Below are 15,343 nucleotides of genomic sequence, written 5' to 3'. Positions count from 1 at the left end.
GCAAGTATTTCTCTGTAGACCAACTACTTCTCTGTTTAAACTGGGCCTTTCATGTTTTTCCTTACTTTCTGTCTCATAAAAACTGTTACAGTGATGGATATTCTAACAAAACATGGTGAACAGTTGAATAAATTACATTTGTGCATATGCAAGTAATCCCTGTAAGCCAAAAGGTCAGGTTTCAGAGTTCTTTGAGCACTCAGTCTTCTTCCTACATCAGTGAGACAAGATATTACTTATATGGTCATCTCTGACTCCCAACCAAATACTGTTAAAACCTTCTGTTCACTGGAGTCTGAGAGTGTGCACCAAGTTCCAGTATAACATAAGTAAGCATCTTTTTGAACCATTAATCCACTTAAAAATAAATAAAGCCACTTGAAAATAGTGCAAAAATAAAATGATTTATGCTATTAATTAATTTAATATTATTAATGTAGGATTTTACAAATAGTGAGATCTTACATTACATTTTACTTTACTAAAGTCTGAGCACTTAAATGTTTGTTTGATGGTTCGTTTCTTGATATGGCTCATCAATAAGAAACCTTTATGATTTCACTTCATTGCTTAAGTTTATACTTATGTGCAATATTTGCATAAACATTGTTATTCACTCACACTATGAACAAAGACTGCCATATTCTGATGCAACAAAGGGACATTTTAGACTGAAAATGTAATTAGGCTGCTGTAGTTTCCTTAGAAATTGTATGCTTTTTACCTATTCTGTAACAAGATGACCTGCTACTACTGGAGACAATCAGTCATTAAAAATTCAGCAATATTCTCTGAAGCTATGTGGTAAGGTGAAAACCAATATAAGAATATTTTTTAATGTAAAACGATATAAAGACTGCATATTCATTAAGCACATTCAGGCTCAATCATATTATTCTACAGCATTCTAATTATAACGGCCTCGTACAAAAAGATAACAAACGTGATGGATGGTGTACAAGCAGCATTTAATACACAGCAGCCACTTTTTTCATTGTTTTTGAGCAATAATTATTAGAAACAATAACAAGGAATAATTTAAGAGGTTCTTGTATTTTCAGCACAAAATATTGAATCGGGTGAGAATTTATCTCGGTGCCAGGAGCACAAGAGGGTGACAGATGACTGACAAATTATTTTCGGCTTGTTTATCTCCTATAATGAAGACTACATGGAGGCGAGAAGGGGGAGTATTTAGGAAAAAACACTGAACAGCCGGTCTTAGATAGTGTCTGTAATTATTTTAAACCAGTGTAATACAACAGCTTCGATAAAGCATAATAATGCTTAAAACGTGACACACTGAGTATAGTACTTAGAGCAGACAGAGACAGTTTAGTTGATAATGGCAGCTCATATTAGCTGAAGGCTCAGCTGATACCCTATTTGAGGCCTCAGTCACGCAGGCTTAGAGACCGCTCGGAGACTCCCTGGCAACTGTTGGTCACCAGGGAAAAATGTGACTGGCGAATCTGCAACCTGCTTTGAAACCCACCTCCATCCCAACTCCTGACTAAATTAACTGACTGGAGTCATTATCTTGCCCTCCAATAACACTGTGAGGAGTCATTTTTGACCAGGACATGTCCTTCAATGCACATATTAAACAAATATGTAGGACTGCTTTCTTCCATTTGCAGTATGGAATCGAGAGACAGCGACTATCTCTATTTTTAAGATTAGGCTTAAAACTGTCCTTTTTGATAAAGCACATAGTTAAGGTTGGATCGGGTGATCCTAAGTCCTCACTCAGTTACTCTGAAATGGGTCTAGGCTGCAGGGTGATTGAAATCCCACTATCAAAGCGCTTGCTCATAGATGCTCATATAATTGTTGGGGTTTTTCCTCTGTTTTACTTGTATTAATGTTGGGTCTTTACCTTACAATATAAGGCATTGAGGCAACTGTTGTTTTGATTTGGCACTCTATAAATGGAACTGAATTGAATGTCATAGTGCCGATCTGTTCTGTGCACGCCATGGAGTCTTGCTGCTACTCCCCCAGCTTATGCATTACATGTATGCAGATCCACAAACGTAGAGCAATTGAGAGGTGCAAAACAGAGCCACAGTGCCAAACGTAATAGAGTGCAGTTAGAAATAGCAATCACCTTTTGACTATAATAGTTTGGACTGAATTACATATTTCAACCATTCAGGTACCTTTCTTTCCAGCCTGATCATCACAGTTTTCAAAGGTGCAGGGCCCCCAGGCACCCCATGGTGATACCTCACAGTCGATGGGACAGGGGATTTGGCACAGCTGGGATCTGTTGGGGATTGGACCTTCGCACAGCTTGTTTTCCACTGGGCGGGAGGCTGTGCAGATAAACAAAAGGGAAACACACAATAAGCAGCAGATAAAATGAGCCTAATTCTGAGGAATTTTTCTTCTTTAGCAGCATTGAAAGGAGCAGGAACAAGGGACGCAAAAATGCTTATTTGCTTTTATTCCTGGCATAAAATCCCTGCAGAGGGTAGATGAGAGCCACAGTGAAAAAACAAAACATGCCTGTGAAGTAGACACTATTATCCCTTTGTTTTGTTTATCGTCTCCCTGTTAGCATGTCAGAATGATAAATTAGCAATGATTATCTCGTACAACGCCTTGCTAGCAGCATAAAACATTATGGAGCCCTGCCCACGGACTCTCAACGGAGACATAGGAAGAGGAGGCAACAATACAACACTAAAGGTGTAAGAGAACACGGACAATATCTTGGCTCATGTTTATTCCATGAGGTGTAATTTGGCATCTACTTCTCCTAGTCATGCCATGCTGGATTCTAAAAAAGCTCTTTCCACGAAACCACTGGTAAATGCATGCCAGTCTGAACTCTGGGGGGAAGAAAAGAGGAGATGCTATCACCGTGCAAGAAACAGCTCTGTGACAACTGTGCAGAATACATTTCTACACATCTGCATCATGATAAATAAATCTGATGTGTGGAGTTCCTGAAGATACAAAGTTAATGCATTTATTCATGCACAAAATCGTGCAAGTGTCATTTCAAAGTGGATGTTTCTGCTTTCAGAGACATTTTTCTTTTTTTCCCTTCACCCTTTTGAGCCTCGTGAGACTAGAGGCTGACAGGAAATGAACAAAGAGACTAGGAGAAAGGGGACTTTTGATACAAGCCTGACCACACGCAGAATTTAAGGTTTTTCAGCTTAATTGCATATTTTCTATTTGTATTGTTTACACAGTTTTAGCAGAAAGTAATACATTTAATCTGATGCAAAAAGGGAATGGAGAGGTTTTTTTTCCAGGAAAGTGAAACCAACTGCTGACTGTATTTTCCAAACAATGACACCATCAGCATTTAGATTGGTTGCCTTTAAGGTCTGCTTTTATCTTTACAACTCCCGCTCCCTCAGAAAATAAAAGCAAACTGGCAAAACTGGGAGAAAAAAAAATCACTTTTTTTGCCTGTGGACAAACCGGAGTAACTACATTACGTGAAGAAGAACAGAGAAGATGGTGCGAAAAATGGATCCCTTTTTTTTCTGTGTCCATAGAAACTATTGCAAATGACCTCAGTCGGAACAGGGGTGTCAACAGCCCTCACACTGTGTTGGGAGAATTGACTGATGCTTACGTGGTGCCAAACAAGCTGAAGAGGCACTTGGGAACCCAAAGTCCCTTCTCTGAGAGAAAATTTAAAAGAATGTTGCATGTAAGTTGAGACACCATTCACTGGACTGTGGAAAATAAAAAAAGATGCTTGCAGGTGGCATGCCAGCTGCAAATGTGCTGTCAACAGAGCCTTCAGTTGACTGCACAACCAAAACAATAGTTCATTCCTGACATGTCAAATGGCAAAGCATACAGGTGTTGTATGTTTGAAAGACAGATAGTCACTACACTGATATCTACTTTGTTTATGGAACAACTATGTAATCAAAACAGAAAATAGAGATCAAAGGTGATCCTACTAAAGCCCTGACTCATGTTGCAGTTAACTTATCTTAGCATGAAGCCTGAAACCAGAGGTAAACAAACTGCTTGGCTCCGTAACAGAACATTTTAAGTTTGCTAATTAACCCGTTACACCTTGTTGACTGATTGATTGTTGGTTTGCTGAACCAATCAAGTGTTAAAATGGCAATTTGTCTTGATGACATGAGACATAAGCTTTGGAGGTAATGGAGAGAAGCAGGCTAGCTGTTTTTCCCCGTCTCCAACCAGCTGCTGCCTGTAGTTTCATATTTACCAGACAGATATGAGATTGGCCTTCATCTTTTCATGTAACTTTTAAAGAAAGAAAATAAGTGTGTTGCCTACAATTTTAAATCATCCCTTTAAAGCATGAAGCCAGCAGCACACCAGCTTCATGCTTCCAGGTTTTCCTGATTAGAAGAAGTCTGGCTCACTGAGCAGACGAGTCCAACCCTCTGCCTGAAGCTCCCCACATTGACGGACACTTCTGAACCTCTCTTCCTGCAGCTACACTCAGAAAACCTGCAAAGCTGAGCCTGTAAATCAGATTTCATTCTGCGCAAAATTCTGACTTCACCATTTTTTGAGCTATATAGCTTTAATAAAGATAACTATAAAACACTGATTCCCAGGAATAATGACAAGTACTGTAGAAGGTACTTCTTCACTACTTGGAAAGATTAACTATTACAGTTATTTTTGTTTAATTTAATAATTGAAACGTGGCCTATACAGGGGGAGATATTTGAATAGTAGCTAAAGGTACTGAATGAATGTTTAAAATAGTGAGGCGACCATTATGAATGGTTAAAACATAAATATGAAAATATGAGCTAAAAGTTGACCGGGTCTGATTTAAGATTTCCTACTTATTGCAATTAAATGTTTTGAGGTGAACTGTGGGGATACAACAGACGAAACTATAAAAACCCTGTTTAACTACATGTTGTTATACACAATACAATATCATAAATATAAATGATTATACATGAACTTAAATTAACTGTAACAATGTGGGCGGACTTTGTCTGGTTTTAATGTGAAGCTGTAGGAGAATAAATTGGCACCATCTGTCGTAATAGGAAGTACAGCTATAGTAGATTTTGCCCCTATAAGAAAATCCGCTCTCTGTGAAAACTGATTCTTGGTTGAAAACAAGATGATGAAAAATACATATCAGAAGCTTTTTCTCTACAAAGTCTGAGTATGGATTGATCTCTACTTTTGAAATATTGTAATTAATACTGGAGTGTGTTTTTTAAAAGAAGATATTTAACGATTCATACAACAAAAAAAACCCTCTTCTTCATGTTCAACCTGAAGCACTTTATTTCCTGTATCCCAACTGTTCCTACAAGACATCTAAAGCTTAAAGTCTCTCATAGGCAGGACAGCCAAATCATAAATCCCTCAGAACTGTACAGGGAAAGGCAGAAGGGCCTTTTGAAATGCAAAATGTCTAATTCCTTTTACAAATACACTGAAAGTCAAATACTGAGTTTGCTGAGCCACTGTTAATCCACATCTTATTGGAGAACTACACTCTCTTCAATCTTTTAACATCAGTCCATTTGTGAATACTAAATTGGGGGCTGACAGTGTATCAGCCTCTCTATAAAAGGGAGAAAATATCCTGGAGAATATCCTGACTCTCTGTTAGTCCATTTTGTGGTGTACTCTCCAATGAGTTCATTTCTCTATTGTGCAAAAATGACAACGGTAGAAAAAAAATCCCTCTTGCAAGTGCGGCTTACTGTCTGCAGCGGTGGAAAACGTCTTGCTATCCGTATTCCGTTTGTAGTGGAACAAAGTTTGTCTTACAGTTCCTTCAAAGCTTTAATTCTTCTATCCAATAGAAAACAGAACTTTGGTGTAAAACTAGTCATCCTTTGTTTTACTTGAAAACAACACTAAGAACTGGCAAGAGAGCAAAAGTTTGGGATTGTAACTGCACAACTGGCTCGTGTATACTGAACGTGATTATGATTATCTAAATTATCTAAAGCATTACAGCAGCTGGGGCAAAGTCTACTGTAAAAAGAACAAGGAAGAAGAAAAGCGGAAAAGGAAACAGAAAAAAGAAGAGCCAGAGAAAGAATAAAAACCAAATGAAACAACAAAAAAAGGCAAATAAAGGAGGTGAGGAGTGAAGGTAGATGAGGGTAGGATGATGGGAAAGGAAACAAGTGCAAAAAGAGAAGAAACAAAAGATTGACAAGAAAGAAGACAAGAAGAGTTGGTGCAATGAGAAGGGAGAGGAATGGAGGAGAAGTTACAAACTAACCAAGAGGTTAGGACAGGAAATGCATGAGGAAAAGCAAAGGAAACATGGCAAAAGGAAATGGAAATGGAAAAAACAACCAAAAGGAAAGATGAAAAGGATGAAAGCAATTGGAGGAGGGGAGAAGACAGAAGGGAGGGAGGGGTGAGGCAGGCGGGGGACGCATAAATCGGGGAGACGGGCTTTGTGACAGCATGACTAAAAACACCTACCTGTAATCTGGAAGGTGATGGAGAGAAGAGGGGGGACACTAGGCTTCTGCTGTTTTTGGGTCTGACCCGCTGCAATTACAAGGGAGATAGCGCTATTAGCTACGCACACACAGGGGAGACAGAGGCACTATCAAAGAAACAGAGGGAGGGAAACGGCACAACAGAGACAGGCAGAAACTAATGCAACAACAACAGCAGACCTGAGCCTCATAACCCAAACATGTTCAATTAAATGCAGATCAAATCTTTGGTTTGAGTGGAAAGCATAAAATAATTGCTGTGCATGGTTCATTTCTTCCGACAAGGCCAAATCAGAGGGAAAGCCACGTGGACCCTAGGAGCATGCCATTTTATCAGCTTAGATAAGAAAGTTGACACATGAAAAGAAATTACTTTTTTAAACACTTTTCTTTTTTTCAAACTTAACGGCAGCAGACTAGGTAATGAAAGTGAAAATAAACATTAGCTGTGATTATGCACTGCGACTTTTTAGCCTGTCTGTGTATTTAAAGGAGCGGTTAAGCAATTGCTGAAATGCTCTTGGCTGTATTTGAAAACAGCAGCAGATCGATTTCACGAGCTACAGAGCTAATTGATGCCTGTTTGCTCACTGCAGACAGGAAAAAAGTTCATTTAAGCTTAATTTATGAGCAAAAGATCACAACAATAGTTCTTTCAAGGCACTTTATATTGAAAGGTAAAGAACAACATTCTAGAAAGAGCTTAGTGATCAAATCCCCTATAAGCAGGCACTTAATGATCTTATATACATGCATGCTAAGGTATTTCAACCTGACACATAAATATAAACAACACATTGTTTATTGTGTACAAAACAGAAATTAGTCCCTTTAGCACAAACTGAACAGCAGTTATGCGTTTGAGAAACTCAGCCAGATGCAGTGACTCTGCCCAGCTTCCGAGAGTCTTGTCGTCACAGCAGGGTTGCCAGTTTCTGACGCTACACTGTCTGTATACAGACCAAACCCAAAACCTGTCGTTTGATACGATCACCGCAGGTTGCTGACTGCATCTGCCAGCCCACGCTATAACTGAAAATGCTGCACAGAATTGCTCTGTGAATGCATAAAATGGTGTTTGTCTAGAAATATTTTCAGCAGCTTTCCTTTTCTCCTCTCTGCACTTTTTATGAGAAATTGCGTGGCAGAAGTCGTGTATATTCATCACTTTCTTGGGATTCAGATTGATCATTTCTGTCACTTATTTTGGCCTAAATACTTGTTCAGTAAAAAGAAGAACAAATCAATTTAACATGCAAGTCTCTATAAATTTACAAAATTCTGTTTTTACATTCTTATATTGTGAATAAAAAAAGACATTTGTGTACTGCAACACGATTCTGGAAAAATGTCTTTTTGGCACAGATTCAACGAGGTGCTGGAAACATTCTCAGAGATTTTAATCCATTCTGACATGATGGCATTGTGCAGTTGCTATAGATTTGTTATGCAGCCAACAAATCTACAATCAAACTTCCATTCACAACATCCCAAAGGTGCTCTATTAGACTGAGATCAGGTTCCTGTAAAGCACATTCTTGAGTACAATTAGCCTTTACATTAAAGAAACCAGTTTGAGATGACTTGAGTTTTGTGACATGATGTGTTATCCTGGTGGAAGCAGCCATCACAAAATGGATACACTGTGGTCATAAAAGGATGATTAAGGTCAGCAACAATACCCAGGTAATCTTGACTGTTTAAAAGATGCTCAGTTGATACTAAGGGGCCCAAAGTGTGCCAGGTTCTGACCTTTCTTGTTCTTCGTTGACAGGTGTGGCATCCAGTGTGGTCTTCTGCTGCTTCAAGGTTCAATGTGTTGTGCATTTAGAGATGTTTATGTTGCTTTGGAAGACCTCGTCTGTAATGACTACCCTGGCCTCTGACATCAACAAGGCATTTTCTTCCACACAGCTGTGGCTCCCTGGATATTTTCTCTTTTTCAGACCATTGTCACCATTGTCTTTAAACTCTAAAGATGGCTATAGTGGGAAATCCCAGTAGATCAGCAGTGTCTGAAATACTCGGACCAGGCCATCTGGCGCCAACAACCATGCCATATTCAGAGTCACTTAATTATTGCATTTGCTTTACTGTCCATTTGAGTGGCTGATTAGAGTGATTAAGTGCAAGTACATGTATATAATGTATTTATATATACAGTTGTAAATGATTTAAACAGCATATAGTAGAAACACTGTAATGTTTATGATTTATAGCCCTTAGAATTATAATTGTATTCTCAATGTAAAAAACTTCTACTGTAGATTACTGTAGGCACACTGTAAAATAACTGTCTTTTCATCATACCCTTGTATATGCTTCAGCATACCAACACCCAGAGTTACTCATGCTCAGCTGATATTACTTACTTCTGACCCCAGATACTGATCTGGGGTCAGATCGATGCTTCTCCCCCATAAAGATTACTGTTAAGATTTAGGAGGTAGTAAGCTCATTTCAGATCAGGGCTTGAGGGCATCTTCAGCCCTTTAGCACAGTGATATTTATGCATGAGACGGTAGAGAAAGAGAGCTCTGTCATGGTCTGCGGTGGGTGGCTGGAATTTCCATAAGGCTCCTGAACTGACCTGGGATCCGCCCCTGGGCAGGGCCAACTCCAGCTCCTGCACACCTGGAGCCTATTGCAGGCAATCAAGCCAGAGGGATTTAAACCACACGTTGATGTTCATTCACTGCCAGTTTGTCATCAACACATTTGCTGTATTCACCTTGGCTCACGCTCCATCTCCGGACTCAGGATACCAAGCAATCATTCTGAAAATCTCTCTGTGCCTCACCTGCCTGCCCTCCTGCCATCACACTCCATCTGAAGCCCCAGATCTCAGGCCAGCCTTTCCACGCCACTCAGCCTCCCCTGGATTCTCATCACCCCCCTCTCAACACTCCATGTCCCCTACTGCAAGTAAGAATTGCTACTCTTACAACTGGCCACTTCAGAGCTGCCTCCACTACCTCCCTAACTCCTCTATCTTCTCTCTTCAGTGTGACTGTTCCCTGCTCAGCTCCACTCCGCATCTCAGGCCTCATTCCCTCGCCCTAGCCACGTTCCCCAGGCCAGGCCTCGTCAAACTCCACGTCTTATTGGTTTTTTTGTCTTTGCTACGTTTTCTTTTTTGCACTTAAACCTAATAAATTGTTACATCATCTGCTGTCTCTGCTATGGGTTTCTGCACCTGAGTCCTGTTCAGTACAGGCCACTCGGCCCCGTGACAAGCTCTGGTTGTAGCAAACATCGCTGAGCTGCTGTCTGCCTCTCTGTCTCAGTGGTGTGCTGTGAGGTTACCCCCCAAAAGAGGGAGAAGAAATCCTGCACCAAGAAGATAAGAACTTTGTACATGTTTGTCTGTGTTCACACTTTCTCACATACAAGTCACGCACGTCTCTCTCGCAGCACTCTCAACATGCTTGTGCAGCGTAATCTTTAACAGAGTTTATGAACACCTCAGATGTATCATCGTGTACCTCACAGCCTCTCAATAGACCTAACAGAACTTCATCTGGAAGGTTATACATTATTTCTGTCATCACAGGTTATATTTTGAACAGTTTCTGTCGATGGATTTAATCTTGGCTACCTGACTCATTATTCTTTAATTACAGCTGACACACAGAGAGCCAAAGGACCACCGATCAATTCGACCACTGAAAAATAAAAAGTGCTAAAGCATCTGTGCTGCTATCGCTTCCTTTACAAGTAATTTCCCTTTACTTAATTTAGCATTACCTAAAATAAATTTGACTAATATTGGAACCATAATGAAATATTGCAAAGCATACATCAGTGTTAGCACAATCTATCACTGACAAATGAAACAGAACAATGATTTGGTTCAGAATAGTTTTTTAAAGCTTTCCAGCTGCAGGTCTGAAAACAGGAATGGGCTCATAAATTATTCTGAAATTTCAACATAACAGTTTTTCTTTGAGTTTTTAATACAGCTTATTTCATTTATTATTATATATTCCAATCAAATTGATAAAAATGGACTGACTATATATATCTAACTTTAGTTGGCTTGCTATTGGGCTAGTAACAACATGCTAATGATACAGTTCTCCAATAACAAACTAGGTCTATTTAAAAATAGTATTTGTGGTACGACCTCTTTTAGTTTATTGGGGTATAAATCTAATAGAAAATGTATAAATCACTCCTACTCACTTCCTCAGGAACTTAGTGAATCAAGTGTTTTAGGCTAGCATCTGGGGTATACTCAGCTGTTTCACAGGGCTATGCAGTCCTGTGATACTACCAAAATACTACCACAATTAAAAGCGGTCAGTACTAGCACCTGAAAAACAGTGCCTAGACTTGGTTGTTTCATCCCATTTTTTAAATCATAATCTTTCCATTTTTCTTTTCATCACTGCTTCTCTTCCATGTGAGCCAGTAGTTTGAGAGATACGAGTAATGCTCATATTATTTCCTCTTAACTTCCTCCAGCTGGTTGCAAGAGAAGATCATCTCTCCCTTTTTGACACCAGTTGCAATTGAGCACCTCACTTCCTCCTAAACTTTGTCACTTGCTCTCATGTGATCAGTATGGTTGAGCTCCATAAGCTTAGTTTCAACTAATGTCTTTAACACCTTCCTTAAGAGGGCAGCTTTGACTCTAAGCTGGCTTGACGAGTGTCAGAAATCGAGGCCTTTACACTTGTGTCCACTGACAAGTCAAAGCAGGTCACAGGACCAGACAAATCCCTGATATAAAGGGAGAGGCAGCCAGTAAAAGGCTGTATAAAATGTTTACGTGACGAGCTGATGAAAAGAAAATACTACAACAGGTATTAATAAAAATAAAACATTGTGGCATAATATTGGACGTGAACCGAATCAACATGTTGGCTGCTGCAAGCACATGATATGCAATTATCTGCTACCAACCCACCAAGGGCCTGCAGCTCTTATACACTGTGTGTGGGGATTGGAGGATGCAAGAGTGTCACGTAACAGTGCTTGATCAAATCTATTTGAGTTACCCTTGAGACTGATTTGTTTCAGGCTGTGTGATGGTGTAGTATCTGATGTATGCAGCTGTGGCTACGCTATAGAGGAAAGATGGTCGACAGCCTCCCGAGATCAATATGCGCTCTTGACAAAATTAGATTTCTTTGACAAATTAACTATATAAGGTTTGTATAATTGAAGAGCAGGCCACAAAAACAACACAACAAAATAAAAACACTTGAAAAAGGTAGCGAGAGACAGAGTAGTGGGTTATTGCTAAAGAGTTAATTTAACTTTAATGCACACAGATTAAACATGCAGTGTAATAAAACTTGCAAATGTACACCAAGTCTACACCTCAGCTTGGTGCATAAAAGAGTGAGCATGTTTCTAATGATCAATTTTTCTAACTGGTTTCAAGTAGATAAACTTAAAAGCCTGGCAGCCTTTACAAATCATTCAAAAACCTGCAGAAAATCTGGATTTTGAAACTGAGCAACAAGTTGGAAGTTTCTGCATGACAGCCACAGTATATGCAGAGTGTACTTATGTTCTCATCCAGTGATCAGATACCACAACAGAACTGTCATGATACTGTGTGGCATAGAGTACAAGCTTTACAACATCATACTTTTCATGGAAATTGAGAGTAATTTACATACAGTAGCACTTCTCTCATCCCACTTATCACTCAAAGTGCTTTACACAACAGGACACATTTACCTTCACATAGTGCTTTATGCTATACACTCTAAGCACTTTATTGATCCAACACCCACAACTACAGCCAATTTGAAAACAGCCATTAATTAAAAAGGATGTTCTTGAACTGTGGGATGAAATCTCACCAGGCACACGGAAAACATGTAAATTCCAGCCTGAACCTTCTTGCTTACAGTGCCAACCACTGTGTGGTGGTGCAAGGCATTACGCTGCTGTTTCAGTATTCCTCTTGTAGTATCCTTAGACTTAAATTGTACTATGAACTATACTCATATTACACTAAAGTACTGTAGACTTTATCTATAAAAACAACCTCTTCAAGCTTCAATGAAATGTTAGGACTTCAAGCAACATGATTTTGCTGAGATGAGTTATGGAAGGACTCAAGCTACAAAATGAAACGGAGCTTTAACTGAAATGAAAAAGAAAATTAGAACATCAGTGATGTAATAACTCACCCACCTCATGGTCCATCACAATTCACAGATTCTTGTAATGTTTGAAGCACAGAAAGTAAGTTATGCTTTGCTGTCATTTGTTAAACTAATGAGAATTAAAATCCACTGAGAAGGCTCCGTTTTATCCAGGGGAATTAATGCTGTTTCATTCAAATCTGGCCGGTCTTCTAGAAGGAAAAGTCCCTATTAAAATGACAAATATGACCTTGACCCTGAGGACAGTTTGGTGAAGACCCATGAGGTTAATGTTGTATGCATATTTCACTAACATTTGACCAGTGCTAGAGTGCTGTGTTTGAGTAATCGCAATTCTTTGGATTTTTTGAGGGAATGAAGGATGATGGACATCACACCTTTGCATAAGCTCGTAACACTACACAAAAATACAGCATTTTTAGCATTCTGCTGTATTCACAAATAACAATAAATTACAGTACTGTTTAAGATGTTGTATATTTTGTATTCCCATAATTAATGTAGAATAACAAGTTCTGAAGTCATGTTTGCAACATTTTAACAGTATGCAGAGAAAAGCTATGTTACTTGCTATGACTACACATCACGTCAATGTAGATTTTTAAAAAATGCTTTTAAGAGCATGAAAATGAAGTGAAGGTCCAAATTCACAAGATAAAACCTACAGAATCTTGAAGAAAAGAGGACCTGATTCTATTAATAAACATACAGAGATGCAGCAAGAAAGATATATATTTTTTACCTCCCATTCTGTGTGAAAGTGACAGAGAAAAATGGAGAAAAATTGAGTTGCTGCTCTGTCAGATGAGTCAGAGGCTGAGCCGTGACACAGACAAACTCTGTGCACCGTCATGGGTTGCTGATTCCAGTATATGTCCGTTCGGTTGATTCAGACAACAGACAAAAAAAAGGTTGAAAACTGAATGACTCACTGGCCTCAAAGAGGAAACCTTACACATTAATACAAAAACTGGACTTTGACAAGAACATAAAATATGATAAAGAGCATATTTTATTAACAATTTGACTTTTTCTCTGCAGTTCCGAGAGTCCTAATCCAATGTTAGTGATGTCTTCTTTTTCTAAATCCAAAAGCTCACTCTTTGAAAGTCACTGGGACTGTCTTTAAGTAATATAGGGGCACGTCCCCCTTCAGAGCCCAAAACAGTCAATCCATCACATCCCACATTATTCAGTAAATCAGTAAGAGTCTTGAGGTTAACACATTCCAGAGTAACTCCTTAGTGCATTCAGGTTCGTATACTTAGATTTGCGTTATTTACCCCTTTTCAGTTACTGTTACATTTTACTGTATTTGTTGTGAAAAAAATCTCCTCCATATTTGTTTTGCATTCTGTCGTTTATGAGTCGCTACATACTAGCATCAAGTGCAGCTCAGCTGGCAGGATTGCAGAGAAGAAAGCTTTTAGTCTGTGGAGGTGTGCACAATTTTGAATTTGTGGGTGAAGAGGACATGAACAACATCACAGTCAAATCATGTTGTAGCTGGATGATAGTAAGTATCTGACACTTGTAAAGAGATCTACTTCATATTTTAAGAAGCACTTGTTAGGTGAGAAGGTCTGCAACACTGGTGGCCCATTAAGGTGGAGAATCATAGAAGTGCTACAGCTCCAACTTTTATTTCAGCTTAAAAAAAAGCTGTGCTGAGAGACATGCTAAAATGCTTGTTGCTGGTTGTATGTGAAGAAAAGGTTACCAGTATTAACAAGCTGTGAAATGAGGTAAAGTCACTACATCAGGGGTAGGCAACCTTTCTGATGGCGAGTGCCATTTAAAATTTCCTCAAAGTCAGTGTGCCATATGATTGTATTAGCAATAAATTTAATAACACTCTATATGAACAGTTACACACTATATAGAACCACTTTATAGAATTATATTTGTTTGCAGATGTTGGCAGCTATCAGCGAATAGTTATCAGCTATTTTGAAACAAAAAAAGACACTTTTTATCCATAACAGCAAATGAGCTGTACAACAGAAAATACAAATGCTATTTATGGTCTCCTCACAACAATGATAAGAAAAATAAACTAAGCCAATATGGCATGTTTGTTAATACAGAGATACACATGTTAATGTGATCTCTAGTCTCCCACTCAGAGACACAGGTCTCCGAGCGTCCAACATTCAGACGGCTACCCGAGGACACTCATGTGAGAGAAAATCTGCTCACGCAGACATGTAGAGCCAAATACTGTCAATAAGGCCTCTGCAATGTTCTGAAGACAGTTAAACTTGTCAGGTAGTGATGTCCAGCAGGTGAACATGCAGCTCCGTGAACACGCACAGCTGTGGATTCCAGCTGCTTTGATGTCGCATTAACTGGAATTAAGACAAATCTAGCTGCTCATTAAAGATTTCTGGTTTGATCAGAAAATAAAACATTGTTCCACACACCTGAAAGTCCCGAAAACGCATTGTGTCTCAAGTCTACGGATGTATCCGTGTATTTCCGTGGTGCTGATGCTGTGCTGAGCGGACAGCTCCTGAAGCTTTTGAAGTGTCGGAATGTGGAAAGCTAACAACGTCCCTCTCACCAGTAGGCTAAGTTATTTTTAGCCAATTACAAGTTGAATCTGGTAGTTGGGGTTGTTAGCTAAGATACTGTCATTAAGAAGAGGCACAACTAATGTGTCTATGTGAGCTGATTTGCGATGTGCACCGCTGGCGCGGCCATTTATTTTTTGATGCACCTTCTCAAATTAATTCACCGCGTGTCGTGCCCAGGGCTGGACTG

At 39.2% G+C, this 15,343-nt stretch overlaps 1 protein-coding gene across 8 annotated transcripts in view; it reads right to left on the bottom strand.

The window, feature by feature from the left end:
* thsd7ab (thrombospondin, type I, domain containing 7Ab) overlaps window positions 1–15,343 on the bottom strand; it is a 209,664-nt gene that overhangs the window by 100,226 nt on the left and 94,095 nt on the right. For 4 of the 8 annotated variants that reach the window (XM_026184247.1, XM_026184250.1, XM_026184246.1 and 1 more), the window contains exons 5-6: window positions 6,433–6,501; window positions 2,163–2,318 (exon numbers count right to left, since the gene is read on the bottom strand). In XM_026184247.1, coding sequence (XP_026040032.1) covers window positions 2,163–2,318; window positions 6,433–6,501 — 225 coding nt within the window. The remainder of the gene's footprint in view (window positions 1–2,162; window positions 2,319–6,432; window positions 6,502–15,343) is intronic. The other 4 variants (XM_026184253.1, XM_026184252.1, XM_026184248.1 and 1 more) reach the window with 1 other exon arrangement.

This window comes from Astatotilapia calliptera, chromosome 11, assembly GCF_900246225.1.
Source record: "Astatotilapia calliptera chromosome 11, fAstCal1.2, whole genome shotgun sequence".
NCBI classification, from domain to species: Eukaryota; Metazoa; Chordata; class Actinopteri; order Cichliformes; family Cichlidae; genus Astatotilapia; species Astatotilapia calliptera.
Note: the sequence above shows the minus strand (reverse complement) of the source record. Positions and strands in the feature narration are given on the sequence as shown.